The sequence below is a fragment of the Phacochoerus africanus genome, chromosome X (genome assembly GCF_016906955.1).
Source record: "Phacochoerus africanus isolate WHEZ1 chromosome X, ROS_Pafr_v1, whole genome shotgun sequence".
In the NCBI taxonomy this organism is placed as follows: domain Eukaryota; kingdom Metazoa; phylum Chordata; class Mammalia; order Artiodactyla; family Suidae; genus Phacochoerus; species Phacochoerus africanus.
The window spans coordinates 128,809,928-128,828,250 of record NC_062560.1 but is presented as its reverse complement, the minus strand read 5'-3'; the positions used below and the strand labels follow the sequence as shown (position 1 = coordinate 128,828,250).

The following is an 18,323-nucleotide window of genomic DNA, read 5'->3' as shown; positions in this document are numbered from 1 at the left end:
ATATACATTTTGGAGTTCCTGTGGTGGCTCAACGAGTTAAGAACCCGACTAGGATCCACGAGGATGTGGATTCGATCCCTGGCCTCTCTCCGTGGGTTAAGGATCTGATGTGGCCGTGAGCTGTGGTGTGGGTCGCAGATGCAGCTCAGATCTGGCGTTGCTGTGGCTGTGGTGTAGGCCGGCAGCTGCAGCTCAGATTCGGCCCCTACCCTGGGAACGTCCATATGCCGCCTGCGCAGCCCTAAAAACACCCCAGAAATGTACATCTTGTCCAACTTCTTTGGCTACAGAAGACAATAGCGCACGCTGCTGGGGCGGGGGCGGGGGGACGCGGGGCCACCCTTGCAGAAGTAGTTTGTCAGACCCTCGAAGTGTTGCTCCTAAGTCCCCTATCGCCTGGCAGTTCCACTCCTGGAGAAAGTGCCACAGCCCCGGGGAACCGGCACATGAGCGTCCGTTCAGCCCTGCTTGTGGAACACTTGTGAGCACGTTTTCAGTGAGTTGGTCTGATATCCTCTATCAGCCATGGCCAGAGTCAGAAGTCACCAGAAGTTCTGCTTGACTCCTCCCGCTCCTCCCTCACCACCTCCGACCCCAGTGAACCGACACGGCTTATCTTCTTCCAAATTGTAGGCTTCTGCCCTGCCTTGGCCCAGGCCACCATCAGCCCTGTCACAGCCCTCTGGCCTCGTGTCCTGCCACTCGGGTCTCTCAGATGTCAAACTGTGCCGTCCCTGCATCCTCGGCTGGGCCAGATCCGCCAGGATGAAGTGACCGCCAGCCTCTGTCCGTCAGCTGTGCCCTCTGTTGAGTGGCCTTTTTGCTGGGCTTGTGGGCTGCAGGCCGCCGGTTGCTATGGCAACCCCAAGGAAGCCTTGGGAAAGGAAGCTCGCTTTACACAGTCAGCGGGAGGGTTGAGGATGCCGCACCCGGAATGAGCCGAGGCTGCCTGTTAGGTCGAGCCAAAGGCAGGCTGGCAGGAGAAGGGGGACCCATGGTGTCCTAGGGACGGGACGGCAGAGGAACAGCGCTCGGCTACTGGCACATCCAAAGAGAGGGCCGGCCTGTCCTGTCACCCTTCGTTTTTTGATCATCACGCCAGATCGCCTTCTCCGAAACACTCCGTCGTCGCAATTGTTTTCCAGGGAGTGGAGACCTCCCCCGCCTTCCCCGCCCGCCCCCGGGGCTGGGTTTTCTGCTGAGTCACTGCCTAATGGCTCCCCGAGATAACTGTGTCCCCGGTGGCGCTTAGCCTGTTTCTAAGGCAACCCGTGAGCAGGCTGGGAGCGAAGCCAACCTGGGATCAGGAGTCCCATTCCGAGCCACCGTGTGGTCATTTTTTCCCCCTTAGCCAGAACATCTTTAGAGTCCGTTTTTTAAAAATCAAGCCTTTCCTGGAAAAAACCAAACCAAACCAAACCCCCCCAAAACCGTGCTCCTTACAAAGAAACCCCAACGTTACACACATGTAGTGCACAAGGGGGGACAAAGCCCTTCTCACTCTCCTCCCTGAAATCCCCTCTCGAGAGCAGAGAACAGCCACGCAAACCCACACCGTCCATGTCCGGGGACCCAGCCCGCGCTCCCGCACCAAGCACCGCGCGTGAGGCCGCGCCCCGGTGCGCACGCCAACCCCGCTCTCGTTCCTCTGGGGATGGTCGCCGTCAACAATCCTGTGTCCTTGCTCGTGGATTCGCACACAGTCAGGCAAGGGTATTTTCCTTTTTCCTTTTTTGGCATTTCTTTGGCCGCTCCCACAGCATATGGAGGTTCCCAGGCTAGGGGTCCAAGCTGCTGGCCTACACCAGAGCCCCAGCAACGCGGGATCCGAGCCGCGTCTGCAACCGACACCACAGCTCACGGCAATGCCGGATCGTTAACCCACTGAGCGAGGGCAGGGACCGAACCAGCAACCTCATGGTTCCTCGTCGGATTTGTTAACCACTGCACCACAACGGGAACTCCGCAAGGGTATTTTTCAAGCGAGGTCCTTAGGAGCTGGGGTCTCATTTCGGTACCTCATTCCCGTGGAGGTACCCAGAGTTGGGTATTGGCCAAAGTTTCCGCTTTTGCAAATCTAATCAGCGAAAAAGCCTATCTTTCCTTTTATTTCCATTTCTTCAGTATGAGTGAGTTTGGATGTTCCTTTGTCTTCACCGGCCTGTGGTCACACCCGTGGTCAGATTTCCACCGACCTCTGAGTCTCGTTCTTTCCATATATGGGCTAATAACTCTCGGGTTCTCCTTATGTGTTACATGTATTCTATCCTCGTTTGCGATGCGTCTTTAACTTTGTTCCTGGTCCTTTACATTAAAAAATGTGCTCTTCTTCACCCGTCAGAATGGCCATCGTCAAAAAGACCACAAATAGGAGTTCCCGTCGTGGCGCAGCAGAAATGAATCCGACGAGGAACCATGAGGTTGCGGGTTCCATCCCTGGCCTCGCTCAGTGGGTTCAGGATCCGGCGTTGCCATGAGCCGTGGTGTAGGTCGCAGGCTCGGCTTGGATCCTGGGTCGCTGTGCCTGTGGTGTAGGCTGGCAGCTGCAGCTGCGATTTGACTCCCAGCCTGAGAACTTCCATATGCTGCAGGTGTGGCCCCAAAGTGAAAAAAAAAAAAAATGTTGGCGAGAATCTGGAGAAAAGGAAACCCTAGTACACTCTTGGTGGGAATGTGTGGAGGTTTCTTAAAAAACTAAAAACAGAACCACCGTATAATCCAGCAATCCCACTCCTGGGCATCTATCCAGAAGAGATGAAAACTCTAATTTAAAAAGATTTGTGCACCCCAATGTTCACTGCAGCCCTGCTCACAATAGCCAAGACATGGAAACAGCCTAAATGTCCATCGACAGATAAACTGGCAAAGGCGACGTGACACATGCATGCAATGGAGTATTACTCGTGGGTTCAGGAGGAAATTTTAAAATTTTGATGTGCTGAACACAAAATATAACTTTCACATTTGAAATTCTAGACTAAATGAACGACTTTTTTGTTGAAAAACAGAAATCTCCAAAATTGTCTCAAAAGTATTAGAGAAACAGGACTTCCCTTGCAGCTCAGGGGCTTAAGGACCCATCATTGTCACTGCCGGGGCTTGGGTGGCTGCTGTGGCACAGGTTGGATATCTGGCCCGGGAACTTCCTTCCACATGACCTGGGTGTGGCCAAAAACAAACAAACAAACATAAAGTCGTAAAACTGAAAACAAAAATCATGTGTGAGAGGGAATTGCCAGCCTCGCGCAAAGGACCCGTGTTGAGCAAATGGTTCTGTGTAGTGTGGCTCCGGGCCTTGCCGGCCCGAGGGGGCCCTGCCGGCCTGAGGCATGTTGGGGGCCGGGGCCGCGTCTGCCTCTGCCCGGTGTGGCCATCAGCTGGCTTCAGACACAGTTCTGCATCTGTGTGCCCTTGCTACCCGTGTGCAGCAACCAGCGCCACTAGAGGTGACCAAGGGGACCCCTTCCCCTGTTGTCCCAGTCGCAGGGGTTAGCGGCTGGTTCCCCAAAATGACCCCCAGAAAACCCCGTTGCTCCGGCACAGCCGAATTTACTGGGCTCACCGCAAAGGAAGCGCCCCGCTCAGGAAGCTGGAAGAAAAGCCCGGAGGCTTGGAGCCCAGCATTGATTTCAGGGTGAGAGCCTGAAGGGCGGTCGCTTGGGCCGGTGGACACGGCCTCGGGCGGGCCTCCGCCCGGGGTGGGGCTACCGTCTTGCCTGGGAGGTGCAGGTGTGGCCTGGAGCCAGAGGTTTGGGGTCTCTGCTGGGTTCCCTTTGGCGATGGCTGGGAAAGGATACCTGGCCCCAGAATCGTTTGTCACACGGGGACACGGTGGCTTGTTTGCTCCCAGAGCGGCTCAACCGTTTAAAGCAGGACTAGGAAAGGATGCGGTCGGCTGTCAGTCCCTATGAGACCACCTAGACCCCTGTGGCCTGTAGTAAGAGAGACGGCCACCTGGACGGAGCCGCAGAAGCTTCTCGGAAGGGGGAGGTGAAGGGCGAGGTGTTTGAATGAGGGGATCCGCCTGGGCTGGAGCAAACCCGGTCCAGGATTGGGAGACACCGCCCGGCCAGGGCTTTGGTGGTAACCCCTGCCGGAGGCTCTTACCCTGATGGGGGCTCGATCCTCTAATGGTTGGATAAATGGGTCTTGAGGAAGTTCCTGGAATAAACAACCAAGTTATTTGCAACCTCCCCGTCCTAGACAAGAATTTCCTGGCCGGGGCCTGAGGAGATCAAAAGCAGCCAGGGCCCTGGGGCCCGCAGGCCTGAGAGGCGGGGAAAGGCCAGCCCCAGGTGGATGGACTCCTAGGCAGGGGAGCGATTCGAACCGGGTAGGAGGGTCAGGTTTGGATTGAAGACCCCGAACGAGACTAACTACGGGGGGGGTGGGGGGGTGGGGAGCATTGCTGGCCAAAGGAAACCCATTTCGTGCAAATGCTTCCCAAGACGGTTGGAGCAGTGAAGCCGGGCGCAAGCGTGAAGTGAAAACAGGGCCCGTCTGACGTCAGACCCAGTCCCGCTGCACGTGCCGCCCCAGGGGCCCCTTCGGAGCCACGGGCAGGGGACACGCCCTCTCCACTGCCACCAGAAAGACGCCGGCATATTGGCTTCAGGAAACGGGCATGGACCGGGATAACCCGCCACATTTCCTGACTTGTTTTTTCATCGAAGCCCACCCTTTTCTGGGTATGGTGTCAATTTCGTAACCAGCCGACTGACTGCATTTGCTTATTTTTTTAGAATTCTTTTTCCGTTGATTCTCTTGGACTTTTACCAAAAATGAGAAGGTTGTTTTGTCCTTTCCAACATGCATTCTTTGTATCTTTTCCAAGGTTTTTTTTTTTTTTTTTTGTCTTTTGTCAAAGAGGGCCGCACCCTAGGCATATGGAGGTTCCCAGGCTAAGGGTCCAGTCGGAGTTGTAGCCACCGGCCTACACCACAGCTACAGCAACGCGGGATCCGAGCTGTGTCTTCGACCCACAGCACAGCTCACGGCAACGCCGGATCCTCAACTCACGGAGCGGGGCCAGGGCACGAACCTGCAACCTCATGGTCCCTAGTCGGATTCACCTCTGCTGCGCCACAACGGGCACTCCATCTTTTCCAAAATGAAATAGTAATGATGATCATGGGACTACTGTCTGGTTCTCGGCCAATGAAAATGCTTCCTGGAGTTGCCTGGTGGCCTAGCAGGTTAAGGCTCCAGTGTTGTCACTGCTGCGGCTCTGGTTGCTGTTACGGTGCAGGTTCAACCCCTGGCCTGACTGATTTTTCTTTTAGGGTATTTTTTCTTGTGGTGAAATACATATAAAATTTTACCGTTTGACCACTTTTAACTGAACCTTCCCCAATTTCTCCTCCTCCTCTCCATGGCCTCGGCACCCACCAACCTACTTGCTGTCGCTGTGAATGTGGATTTATACACCTTCTTTTTTTTGTCTTTTTGTCTTTTCTAGGACCACACTCATGGCCTATGGAGGGTCCCAGGCTAGGGGTCCAATCGGAGCTGGAGCCGCCGGCCTGCACCACAGCCACAGCCACGCCAGGTCCGAGCCGCGTCTGCGACCCCCACCACAGCTCACGGCAACACCAGATGCTTAACCCACGGAGCGAGGCCAGGGATCGAACCCGCAACCTCACGGTTCTTAGTCGGATTCGTTAACCACTGCGCCACGACGGGAACTCCGATTGATACACTCTTTGTCCAATTGTGTCTTGGCGTCTTTCATTCCTGGCCTTTCGGCTGCTGTGCTGCTGCTGTGAACTGGGCTTCAGTATCTGTTCCGATCCCTGCTTTCAATTCTTTTTTTTTTTTTTTGTCTTTTGTCTTTTTGTCTTTTGTTGTTGTTGTTGTTGTTGCTATTTCTTGGGCCGCTCCCGCGGCATATGGAGGTTCCCAGGCTAGGGGTCGAATCGGAGCTGTAGCCGCCGGCCTACGCCAGAGCCACAGCAACGCGGGATCCGAGCCGCGTCTGCCACCTACACCACAGCTCACGGCAACGCCGGATCCTCAACCCACTGAGCAAGGGCAGGGACCGAACCCGCCACCTCATGGTTCCTAGTCGGATTCGTTAACCACTGCACCACGATGGGAACTCCCCTGCTTTCAATTCTTTTGAACAGAAAGCCTCCAGTGGAATCGCTGCAAATATCTTTTTCACATCTCCTGATGTCCTGGTCTCCTCCTTGGACATATTAATATTACTACATATAGGAACATAATTCCTTATTGACTCATGTCTGCCCTCTTGGAATGAAGGCCCCTGGTCAGGGCATATTCATTTCTTATCACGGCAGGTTTCTTTCTGGTGTGGGCGCCATGGCACCTTTGTGGGGCAGGCCGCGAGCACCTACGGAGCGCCCGACAGCGGCCTGGACCCTTGCAGTGGAGAGTCTGCCTGGGTGCTGCTGCTTTGCTGCCGGAAGCTCTTCTGGACTCTCTGGACTGTGACACGACGCGACTGCCTTCGACTGCCCTCTCCCGATTGCTTCTCTGCTCCTTCTTCTCGGGTCCGTTTTGGCGACAGCGATTGCCGTGCCCAAGCCAGCGGGCCTGGAGCACAGCCAGGAAGAGGCTCCAGCAGAGCAGGTTGCTCAAGGCCGCGGCTCAGACCCAGAATGCAACGTCACCTCGGCTTAGAGTGGCTCCAGAGTGGGGAGCCCAGCCCCCAGCGCAGCTCCCCGTGGGGCCCCGCCCGCCTCGCCGCCCTGGGGCAGCCGAGGGGAGCGGGGCTCAGCCTCACTGGTTGTGGGGAAACGCACGATGAAACCAGCGTGAGATGGCTGTGCACACCGCATGACTAACGCTAAAAGCACTGGTCACACCAAGCGTCGGCGAGGAAGCAGGCCGCACCCGTGGCATATGGTCATTCCTGGACTGGGCAGAGACCATGCCAGCTCCTTAACCCACTGTGCCACAGAGGGAACTCTAGGGACAGCCACTTTAGGTAACTGTCGGTGGGCTTCTCATGAACTTGAACTTCACCCACCCTAAGTAAGCGATTCTGCTGCACGAGTGTCTGCAGCAGCCCCAAACTGAAGCAGACTAAATGCCCAGCAGCAGTACTCGCTGTGGCTCAGTGGTAAGGAAGCCGACTAGGCAGCATGAGGTAGGCCGGCAGCTGTAGTAGTTCGACTACTAGCCTGGGAACCTCGACAGGGTGCGGGTGTGGCCCTGAAAAACCAAACCAAACCGAAAAAAGCCTACCAACAGCCCAACAAATAAACATATCATCGACTCTCTAACTCAGCAACAAAAAGGAATTAATGAACTTCTAGAATGTGTGAAACCCATCTGTAGTGATAGAGGCCACAAAACTGTCTGCTTTAGGTGTTGGTTTGATGGCGCCTGCACTGTGTGTATGGAAGTTTCGACTGGTACACTCCCTAGGCGCTGCCACTGCTGCCTGAGGGGGCTGAGGGCAGTTTGCTTTACCTCCGCAGAACTGCTGTCTGCTTGACCTAAATACCTCTGAGGGAAGCCCGTGGCAAGTTCCCTCCATGGTGCTCGCTTTCTCGATTTCTCCCTGGGGTTGTGCTCATTTTTGCTTTATATATATACATATATATATATATTTTTTTTTTTGTCTTTTCTAGGGCCGCGCCCGCGGCATATGGAGGTTCCCAGGCTAGGGGTCTCATCGGAGCCGCAGCCACCAGCCTACGCCAGAGCCACAGCAACGTGGGATCCGAGCCGCGTCTGCAACCTACACCCCAGCTCACGGCAACGCCGGATCGTTAACCCACTGAGCAAGGGCAAGGGACCGAACCCGCCACCTCATGGTTCCTCGTTGGATTCGTTAACCACTGCGCCACCACAGGAACGCCTGCTTTATATATTTTGAAACTATTTTAACACTGTTCCGAAAACGTTCTTGTTTTGTCTGATATTAATAGAGCGACGCCGGCTCCCTCTTGACTAGGGGCTGCGTGGTCCACGCTTTTTCTTTTCCTCGTTCCTTCGCATGGGATCCGCTTGCTGCCATATGTTTCAGGTGAGTGTGTCATAAACACCACATGCCTGGAGGTTGTGGTGTGGACGCGATGTGACAATCTCCGTAAATCTCTGAGAGCCGCTCAGAGGTGACAGCTCTGTTGTGTTGGCCGCCACAGAAGCGCCCCCCGTAGGGCTGGTTCAGCTCGTCGGTGTCCCAGACTCAGCTCGTCCACCTGCAAAGAGAGCCCATGTGAACGGCAAAGGTGAAGCGTTTCAAATGGAGAACATTTCTCAGTGGCTGCCTGGCCACTAGGATGCTTCTAATCCCAAACCGGCAACCGGGAAGCCCTGTCCGTTGCTGTGGTAACCATTCAACGCGGCATTAGCCCACGTTCCAGCCCGTCCACTCCCAGCTGCAGACCCAAGACAAAGGAAAGCATCCATCCACACGGAAGCGTGTGCACAACACGTTCCTCCGGAGAGTCAAACTCAGGAACAATCCAGTGTCCATCATGGGTAGAGCGGTTCTTTTGGGGTGATGGCCGGGGTCCACAATTGGGGGGGGAATGGTTGGCCCGCCTGCTGAATTAACTACAAACCACTGAAATGTACGCCGCACGTGGAAGTTCCCGGGCAGGGGATCCAACCCGAGCTGCATTTGCAACCCACTGGGCCACGGCGGGAACTTCCTAGATCTCAACTTGAAAATGTATTTTCGAAAGAAAAGTTGGCCCAAGCCTTGGCGGCAAGGGCTCCCATCACCACCCCGCCTTGGCCACTTCCTACCTCCGCGACCTCGTTCGCCTTCCTCTAAACGGACTGTCCTCACGTCCAACGCAGCCCAGCCTGGGAGTGGCCCCGCACCTGCTTCTGTGCAGACACCTGCCTCAACTGCTCTTTCGGTCGCCTGGTCCAGCCCTCACAACCAGCCACACCACATGAGGGGGAAACTGAGGCCTCCCAGCTAGTGAATTGCCGAGATGTTAACTGTTTCTCCCTTTTTTGTCTTTTTCGGGCCTGCGGCACGTGGAGGTTCCCAGACCGGGGGTCCAATCGGAGCCGCAGCCGCCGGGCTACACCACCGCCACAGCAATGCAGGATCCGAGCTGCTTCTGCGACCTACACAGCTCGTGGCAACGCCAGATCCTTAATCCACTGAGTGAGGCCAGGGATCGAACTTGCGTCCTTGTGGATACTGGTCCAGTTAGTAACACAGTGTATGGATGGAAGTTGTTTTCTTTATCCACTCGTCCATCGACGGGCCTCGGGCTGCTTCTGCCTTTTGGTCCCTGGGAATAACGCTGCTGTGAACACGGGTGGGACGTGGCTCTGGACCACGTGGTGCGTTTAACATGTTTTTAAATTGAAGTCTAGTTGATTTGCAATGCTGTGTTAACTTCAGCTGTGCAGCAAAGTGACTCAGTTATACGTATATGCACGTCTTTTATATATATATATTCTTTTTCATGATGCTTTATCAAAAGACACTGAACAGAGTTCTCCGTGCACGGGGTGCACTTAAAGGTTACAAGACACGGGAGCCGGCAGTGTATACAGCCAGGGCACCTCCCGGGTGGAAGAGCCAGCCAGGGAGTGGCTACACCCAACTCCGGACGGTGGGAGGGTAGGAAGTGGACCCCTCGTGAGACGGCTGAGATGGGGGCAGCACAAACGGAGGCCCTGAGAGGAAGGAAAGAAGAGGCAGAAGTCAAACCAGGAGGCAGCGGTTCTGAAGAGAAACAGAGAGGCGAGATCAAAATGAAAGGCAGGAAACGGAAGAAGAGACTGGAAACCGGCAAGTGGGTGGAAGGGTCTGCTGGGCAAAGAGCGCTCCCAACACGCAGGGGGCCGGGCCCTGGAGGTCACGGCTGGGGGCCCACAGCCACCAGGTAGGCCACGCAGCAGGGGGCTGACAGAAATACATTGGGGCTGAAAACACGGGGACGTCAAGCCTCCACGGAGAAGCGGAAGAGGCCCTTTCTAATCACGTGACTAACTGGGGCCCCGTTTATATTTATCCAAAGATTTCTGCTCATGGAGCCCTGCAGAAGTCCGGGGGGCTCCAGGCAGGTGCACTCGGCTGACCTGTCCCGTTCTTGACGGCGACAGCTGCACTGCTTTGTGTCTGAATGTCGATTTTAACTATTTTGTCATCAGTACTATTTTAAATAACTTTATAATGAAAATTTCATAATGAAAACGACTACCCGAAGCAGCTAGTGGAGATTTTTAAAATTTATTTATTGCTATTTTTAATTTTTTTGGCTTTTGTCCTTTTAGTGCCACATCCACGGTCCTTGTGGGTGATCTATTTTATATATACTAGTGTGCATATGTAGGACATATGACAATTTGACAAAGCTACTGATGTGTACACAAGTATAATCGAAGCACCTGTAAAACTTTTTTTTTTTTTTGGTCTTTTTAGGGCCGCACCCACGGCATATGGAGGTTCCCAGGCTAGAGATCCACTCAGAGCTGTAGCTGCCGGCCTACACCACAGCCACAGCAACGCGGGATCCGAGCTGAGTCTGCGATCCACACCACAGCTCACGGCAACGCTGGATCCTTCACCCACTGAGCAAGGGCAGGGATCGAACCCGCATCCTCATGGAGACTGGTCGGGTTCGTTAACCACTGAGCCACGACGGGAACGCCCCAAAACTGCTTTAAGCAAGACCAGAAACTCGAAAGGTACCAAGAAAAAGACAGGCATTGGGAATCCGCCACGGTAGACTTTGAGATACCCACCAAGCCGAAGACCAATGAACTCAGGAAAACTCATGTGGTTTTCTGCTGGTGCAGGGCGTTAAGGATCTGCCGTTGTCCCTGCAGCGATTGGGTCACCGCTGTGGCGAGGGTTTGACCCCTGGCCTGGGAACTTTCATTTGCTGTGGGCGCAGCCCTTCCCAAAAGAAAATGATATGACAGATGAATACTTAAGATTTGAGCTATAAAACAATCTCCTGCAAACTATTAGAAGAAACATTCCCCAAATGAGGAAAGGAAATAAACCAGCCACTCACAGAAGAACGACTCCTAACTTCCAATAGCCAAATGCACAGGCACCAGTTGTGCACCTGTGTGTGTGCGCGTGTGGCGGGGCGCGAGACGGGAAAGCCAGCTGACACCTTGCTGGTGGGAGGGCAGCGGGGAGGCCCCTCTCGTCGCCGTTAGAAAGGAGCGCCACGAGCGAGCCCCTGGCGCTGGCTTCGGGCGGGGTGAGGGGGCCCAGGGCCAATGCCCCGCAAGCAGCATCTGCGCCCAGCACTGCGGAGTGGGCAAGACTGGGGCAGGTGGCTCGTTGGCCCCCTCGTGAGCACCTAGAGTTTCAGTTTCTGTGAGACGAGGGCTTCGTGCAGGTGTCTCTGAGCCTTGGGACGCTGAACCGTTAGGCCAGACGCGGGGAGAGGGCCCATCTGGTAACCGATGCTTCTCTGCCGTTCCGAGGCAAAAGGCAGACCAAAGGGCAGAGCCGGGAGGGGGCACAGCTGCCAGCCCATCCCCCGGCGCCCTTAACTCAGGGGGTGGGGCCGAGGCGGTCCCCAGGGCAGCAGGGGAGGCAGGAGGCTGCTTGGTGAGGGCTGGCCACACTTGGAGAAACACTAATCCAAAACAGGGAGAAGAGGGAGTTCCCGCTGTGGCTCAGCAGGTTAAGAACCTGGCTAGGATATATGAGGACGCAGGTTTGATCCCGGACCTCGTTCAGTTGGTTAGGGATCTGGTATTGCTGTAGCTGTGGTGTAGCCCAGCAGCTGTAGCTCCAACTGGCCCCCTAGCCTGGGAGCTTCCATGTGCCTCGGGTGTGGCCCTAAAAAGCGACATAACAAAACAACCCCCTCCCCTAGAAAAAAAAAAAAAAAAAAAAGGCAGAAGAGAGAGAAGGTTCCAGGCCTCTGGCTTTGGTTGGATTGGCTCAAGGTAGGATTGGGTGATTTTCTCTTATTTTGTGTCTTTTTAGAGCCGCACGCGCAGCATATGGAAGTTCCCAGGCTGAGGGTCGAATCGGAGCTGTAGCCGCCGGCCTACACCACAGCCACAGCAACGTGGGATCCGAGCCACGTCTGCGACCTACACCGCAGCTCACGGCAACGCCGGATCCTTGACCCACCGAGCAAGGCCAGGAACTGATCCATGAGAATCATGGATACTCGTCAGATTCGTTTACGCTGAGCCGTGATGGGAACTCCAAGGGTTGTACGATTTTAGTGAATAAAGCTAAGAGGCCCCGTTAAATCTGAATTTCAGATAAACAATGAGAAATTTTTTGGTGTGAGCGTGTCTCTCACAACACGTGGGACGCGCTGGTTCTAAACCATTGTTTGTCGCCCTGCATTTTATCTGAGGCAGGGGGTTGGGCTTCTGGAGGTTTCTGCCCCACCTGAGTCTCTCCTTTGGGTGGAGTCCACGCTGCTGCCCAGGGTCTCCCTGGCCCTGGAGTGGTAAAGCCCCCACGGTCCACCCCACCGTCCAGGAAACAGTCCTGAGTCGCCCTTGTCTGAGTGTGCTGACCCAGCCCAACACAGGCGAGGAATGAAACCCAGAAGCTTCTCAGGGTCACTTGTTAAATGGGTATAGGTCAAAATTAAGTGAAAACAACAAAATAAGTTACGAGTGCTCGGGGCTCAAAGGTATGGCGTGAATAAGGCTCCGCGAAGCGCCGGTTCTCAGTGGCTCCCCTCTGTCAGGGCCAGCAAAGCGGGGCCAGGGGACGCGTGCAGCCCGCATGGGCCCCTGGGCCTCCCCGTCCCTCCCCCGCCCCGTCTCAGCCCCTCCCTCCCTCCCTCCCTCCCTCGGCCTCTCCCAGGACACACAGAGCCTTCGAGACACCTGCAGCGGAACAAAGCTCCCTCCCCCAGCGAAGCCGCCCCTTCCCCTGCGGCGCCTGCCTCGAGCCCCAGCCCCTGGGGGAGGGAGGAGGCCAGGTAGCAACTGAGGGTGTCCTCTCCGTCTGCCCTCACCGCAGGTGACAGGGCCATGAAACGGGCGCCTAGAGAGCACGTTCACGGGTGGGAGAGGCAGAATCCTCAGCAGCTCCTGGGCCCGGTGTCCCCACCGCACACTGTCATCTGCGTGAGAAGAACGCTTCAGGGTTTCAAGATGCCAACGCCAGGGCCCTACCCTGAGATGTCATCAGGGGATCATGGTTCCTAAGGACCTGGTGACAGACACTTGACACCTCGGTGACCCTGGCTGCTGAGGACACCTACGCCATACCCACCAGGCAACATTCTGGTGCGTGTTTCTGCATCTAGACACACCCTGCCTTGTTCCACAAAGGCTCTGCGGTGACGTGGCTTCCATGTGACCTGCTGTCAGCTTGGCCGTCACAGATGCCGCAGAGTTAAGTGTTCTGGCCTTGGATTTCCCCATCCGTCTGCTCAGCATGAGTTTGCTATGACTCAGGCTCCCTGGACCCAGACACCTCTGGGGACACTCACGGGTGACCCCAGCGCCTGGCCTGGCAGGCGGGCCAGAAGCCACCCTGTCCCATGCACTTGCAGCCGACATCCCGCGTCTGACAACCAACATTTTACTTTGAGAAATTTCAAGCTGCAGTAAAGACACAAGAATAGGGCAAAGGCTCCCCACAGCCCTGCACCTTGAAAGTAAGTCGCAGAGACCCTAACACTTCATGAAATTGACTCTTTGTAGCACGCGAACCCGCAGCTTCACAGGAAGGGACAGGCTCCCACGGCATCGTTGTGTGCGCTGTCAGGCCGTCACCTGACACTGGGAGCACCTTCCTTCCTCGCTTTACTTCATCCCCCCGGGAGGGCGTCTTTGGCAAGTGTTTAAATGCGTCAGGAACAAGAACGCAAAGTGGAACTGGAGCACGTCGCAGACTTTGGACCAGAAGTGGCCCGTGAGCCGCTGGAAGAGAGGCCACCGCGCAAGCTGATGGTCACACAGCTTGAGGACCACAAAGCCCACGCAGGAGAGCACGCCCAGGGCCAAGTACTTTGCCGAGGACGTGCCGCCGCGGCGCCCCTGGGTGCGCAGGGCCTGGCCCACGGCAGTGGCCATGTGCACGCCCAGCGCCAACTCAAAGCCACAGGGGTGCAGCAGGGCCAGGCCGTAGCTGCTCAGGGACAGGCCCTCGACGGCCAGGAGCAACCAGGGCTTCCAGCCCCAGTCCAGGCAGAGGCACCAGGCCACGGGCCACGCAAAGATGGGCAAGGTGAGCCACTGGTCCAGCACGGCGGCGGCCCGCGTCTGCGTCGCGATCCGCAGCCACTGGACCGGGCCGTAGACCAGGGCCATGCCGGCGAAGACATCCTTGAGGTAGCGCGCCCTCCGCACCTCGGCGGGGCCCCCGGGGGCGCCGGCCTCGCTCTGGAGCCAGTAGGCGCCCAGGAGCACGTAGGCCAAGTTAACGAGTGAGTTGAAGGGCATGGCCAGGAAAGCGGGGAGGCCGGCGAGCGGGGCTTCGGCGTAGTGCTCGCGGCCCACCTGGACGAAGACACCGTCGAAGACACCGCTGCGGACGGCGGCCACGCACAGGCAGCTGGCCAGGGCCACGTGGAGCAGGGCCCGCCCCGACGCGGCCTTCATCCCCGAGGTGCGACCCAGGCCGGAGAGCGCAAGGAGCAGCTGTCGCCGCGGGTGTTTCAGAATTCAGAGAAACAGTTTCTGGCCCAACGCCGTGCCTCGGCCTCCCGGCTGAGCCAGCAGGAAGCCGTCCCCGTGATTTCCGCCGCAGATGCTGTGACCTTGCTCCGCAGGGGCGGGGGCGGGCCAGGGGAAGGCGGGGGTTCTGCTGATTGGTTGGCACCGGCGGAGGCCCGTTCTGCCTCTTTCCTTTGTGGTTACAAAGACAGTGCGGTTAGAAAGAAAATCTTCCCCCAATTCTCAGCCTCGGGATCCGCCACCCGCTCGCATCAGAAAAAAACAGAAAGAAAAGTGCAGCGAGAGCCACAGTCCATTTGCCTTCGTGGGCGTGGCCTCCAGAAGCCTCGGGAACCCTCTGGAACCCTCTGACCTAGCGGTTTCGTGGTGCTCTCTCCTGACACCTATGCTGGTCTTCCGCGTTTAGAGACTGAAAGCTTGCCCAGGTTTATGGCTGAACCCACCTCGGTGCTATGACAACTGTGGAAGTTTCCAGGCGTGCCCCGAAGCCCTTTTAACCCAATAGCCAGGTCAATTAGAAACCACAAGCTGTGGTCCGAGTTCTGGTCTCTAGAGCGAGGGACGGGGCGCCGGGGGTCGGCGAGGAGGGGAGATGGGAAGGAAAGGTTCGCTTCCGCCTCTTGGCTGAGGCTGGTGGCACGGGGAGCGGCCCCCAGGCCTGCCCCCCTGGTTCACCAGCCTGCCCTGCCCTGAAGTGCGACACCTTCCCAAACCACCACTTCCTGCCGTCCCAGGCAGACCATCAGCGTGGGCTTACCGTGGACTGTCAGGCTCTGGGGCGGCTGTGCTCAGAGTTGGCCTACGGGCGGAGAAATGCAAGAATATTCATGAGAGAGGCGGTTCAATGCTCTGAAAATGACTCAATGGCAAGACAGCAGGCAGGCACGGACTGTGTGACCCAGGCCTTAGAACCCTTCTGGGCCTGTTTGCATACCTGTAGGATGCACCTTCCTACGGAGTCGCTGGGTGAATGAAGTGAGTTTTTAGATGTGTGGACCACTTAGCACAAGGTCCAGGCTGCCTTTGGCAGTCTAAGCCCTGGAAGGGCGAGGGTCCGATTGCGCCTTCTCCCTCTGGCTCCTTGCCCGCTCCTCGTGCCTGTTTGCCATTTCGCTTGGCACACTGGCACTGGGGCCCGCCGGGCCTCAGGGGGAGCTTCCTGGCTCTAATCCTGCCGCAAGGGCCTGCTGTTAAGTTCACAGATTGAACTGAAGCCCTTGCCCCGACTCTGCAACACCTCAGCGCGGGGCCCTGTCGCCACCCGCTTACCACGGCCTCCAGCCCAGGGGGCTGCCCCGCCCCAGGTGCCCACCTCCAGGAGGGCCACCTCTAAAGGGGTCCAGGCACTGCAGTCCCCAGCATCTCCCTTGCGTACGGCCAACGGCACCGTGCTCGGCCCCCTCGGGGGCTGGCCCTCTGCTACAGGCAACCTCTGGGCCAGATGCCTAAGGGCCACCTGCATGTAGTCCTGCGAGCGAGTCGCAGGCCACAGTCTGCCCTCCTTCCCCCCTGCGCCTGGCCTGCTTACAACCCCCAACTCGGCTGTCCTGTCCTCTGTGGCACTGGCATGGCCCTGCTCAGCGCAACACCTAGTGTCTCTGGGTCCTTCCCTGAACCCACCTGGGGCCTGACTCGCTGGCGTGAAGACCCTCCTGTCTGCCCGCCGCCATGGAGGAGAGCCAGGGACAGGAGCCAAACTGTCAGCCTGTCAGAGAAGGAGGTCCGGACAGGGCAGGGCAAGTGAGCCCTCTCCGGCCGCTGTGCAAACGGAAAGGGAAACCTGCTTTCCAGGTCCACCCAGAAGACCACGCTGGGGACCTTACGGCCCAGCTCCGCTGTACCCCTGAGCTGCCAGGAGCCTTGGGACCCAACACTCCACGTTCTTCCCAGCCTGCTTCAGCACAGGATGGCCAGCGGGCTCAAGAGCATTATCCCCGCGGGTGCTGGTTCTGGGGTCTTTGGGGGAAGTCCTGCAAAACATGACAACTCCTGGCTGACCGTTAAGAAGTGCTCCTGCTTCCTGGGTCAGGAGCCACCATCGCCTGTTGCAGTACTGGCTTCTTCGGCCGGGAGCATCTCTAACAAATGCTTGCTGTGCCCCTGACTCCCTGGACCAGCCTTGCTGCCCTTCTGCAGATCAGGGGCCACCCGGATGTCCAAGGAGCTTAGAGCCAGCACCGTGACTCTTGAACTCTGAGAAGAGAGTCACTGCATGGGGGCGAGTTCCCTGGGAACCAGCAGCTCGGCTTCCTTATTTTACAGGGGAAGGACCTGGGGCCAGAGCGGTGCTGTGAATGGTCAGAGGCCACACAAACACAGGTGAGGGCTCTCGTCTTTAGCTGCGTCACAGGACTCTTTGGCCGTTCTCAAACAAATGCCTCCAGATGCATAAACTACGACAGAAAATTCCAACATAAACTTAATACGTCTAAAGACAGGTATTAAAACATTTTTGAAAATGTGTGATAACATATGTGCTCGCTTCTTCTTCTTCTTTTTTTTTTTGGCCCCACCTGGGGCATGAGGAAGTTCTCAAACCAGGGATGGAACTGGAGCAACAGCCATGACAACACCAAATCTTTAATCCACTGGGCTGCCAGGGAACTCCTGTGCTTCTTTATTAACAGGTTAAATGACAGGCTCTGCGGGGGGCTGAATAACTACGGTAATTTCAAAGCAGTTATTCAGCCTGCCAGTAGGTCTTGTAATTAATTTCAGGATCTCCATAGGAAAAGCCATCTGATCTAAAATGATCTCTCATCATTTCTTTTGGTGACATAGTCACCAGGCTAACGCTCTGGGCTTGGCTGCCTACACTTGGAATTGTAGGACAGGCCAACTTTCGGCTAGAGGTTGGTGGATGTCAAGATGAAATAAAGAGGACAGAATCTGGGAAGTTCACCTGCTGTCACTCCAAGACCCTGGACAGCAGCGCATTACAGCCTGCGTCTGGCAGTGACCATGAAGGTGCTGCGACGAGACGGTCTCCTGCAAGATTTGGAACGTGAGGGTGACGCCAGTACCCACCTCTGAAGGTTGTTATGAGAACTTACAGTATTGGCGCGAAAAGGCCAGCGAGCACCATCCGGGTATTTGGCCTCTCGGCTTTGCTGGGGGAAATTCAAATCTCGAAAAAGGGCGGACCCGAAAGGCGGCTGTGCGCTTGCGCGCGGGGCGGGGCGCAGGCTCTGGGAAGCGGGCGGGGCGGGGTGACGCGGGGTGACGCGAGGCGACGCGGAGCTCCCCTGCGCCCGCCCGCCCGGCTCAGGCGCCGCAGGCCGGGCTGCCCGCCCGACAGCCAGAGGGGCGGGGGGCCTGCCCGGCGCGCGGCGGCCCGGCTCGTCTCCTTGGGGCGCCGGCGGTTGCGGCGGCGCCCCCGCCTGGAGGCGGGGCGGCGGGCCTGGGAGCCTGGGAGGGCTCCGCCCCCGGCGCCGCGCGCCCGGCCGCGTTCCCGCCCACTCCCGCCCCGCCCCCGGCTCCTCCCGGCGGCGGGCTTCGGGCCGCCGCTCTAAGGCAGCTGGGTGTGCGGAGCAGAAACACGTCCGCTCCCTCGACCCTAGGACTGACTCGAATGTGTCCCGCCAGCCGCCTTCAGCAGCCTCTGTTCCTGTCCCCACTGCTAGTTAAAGGCGACGCCTCTGGAGTGTGTCCCTTCAGCGACCCAGGGGGCAGTTCCCATGGGGGGCGGGGCCAACCCCGTCTGAGGCCTTCTCATCCGGGCATTCCCCAGATGCCGCAGCCGCCATCTTTGTTTT

The 18,323-nt window shown here is 57.1% G+C and overlaps 1 protein-coding gene across 5 annotated transcripts; it reads right to left on the bottom strand.

Moving 5' to 3' along the window:
- Nucleotides 1-13,455: 13,455 nt before the first annotated feature.
- On the bottom strand, nucleotides 13,456-18,320 carry TMEM187 (transmembrane protein 187). 5 transcript variants are annotated; one of them, XM_047764657.1, is made up of 4 exons: nucleotides 17,471-18,320; nucleotides 16,189-16,961; nucleotides 15,326-15,367; nucleotides 13,456-14,739 (listed from the first exon to the last, which is right to left on the bottom strand). In XM_047764657.1, the coding sequence occupies exon 4, from the start codon at nucleotides 14,491-14,493 to the stop codon at nucleotides 13,696-13,698; it is 798 nt and encodes a 265-aa protein (XP_047620613.1). In that variant the 5' UTR covers nucleotides 14,494-14,739; nucleotides 15,326-15,367; nucleotides 16,189-16,961; nucleotides 17,471-18,320; the 3' UTR covers nucleotides 13,456-13,695. The 5 variants fall into 5 exon arrangements, with proteins under 5 accessions (XP_047620613.1, XP_047620614.1, XP_047620616.1 ...); XM_047764658.1 differs by having other exon boundaries at nucleotides 17,622-18,320; XM_047764660.1 differs by having other exon boundaries at nucleotides 16,189-16,326; nucleotides 17,622-18,320.
- Between the last annotated feature and the right edge of the window lie 3 nt (nucleotides 18,321-18,323).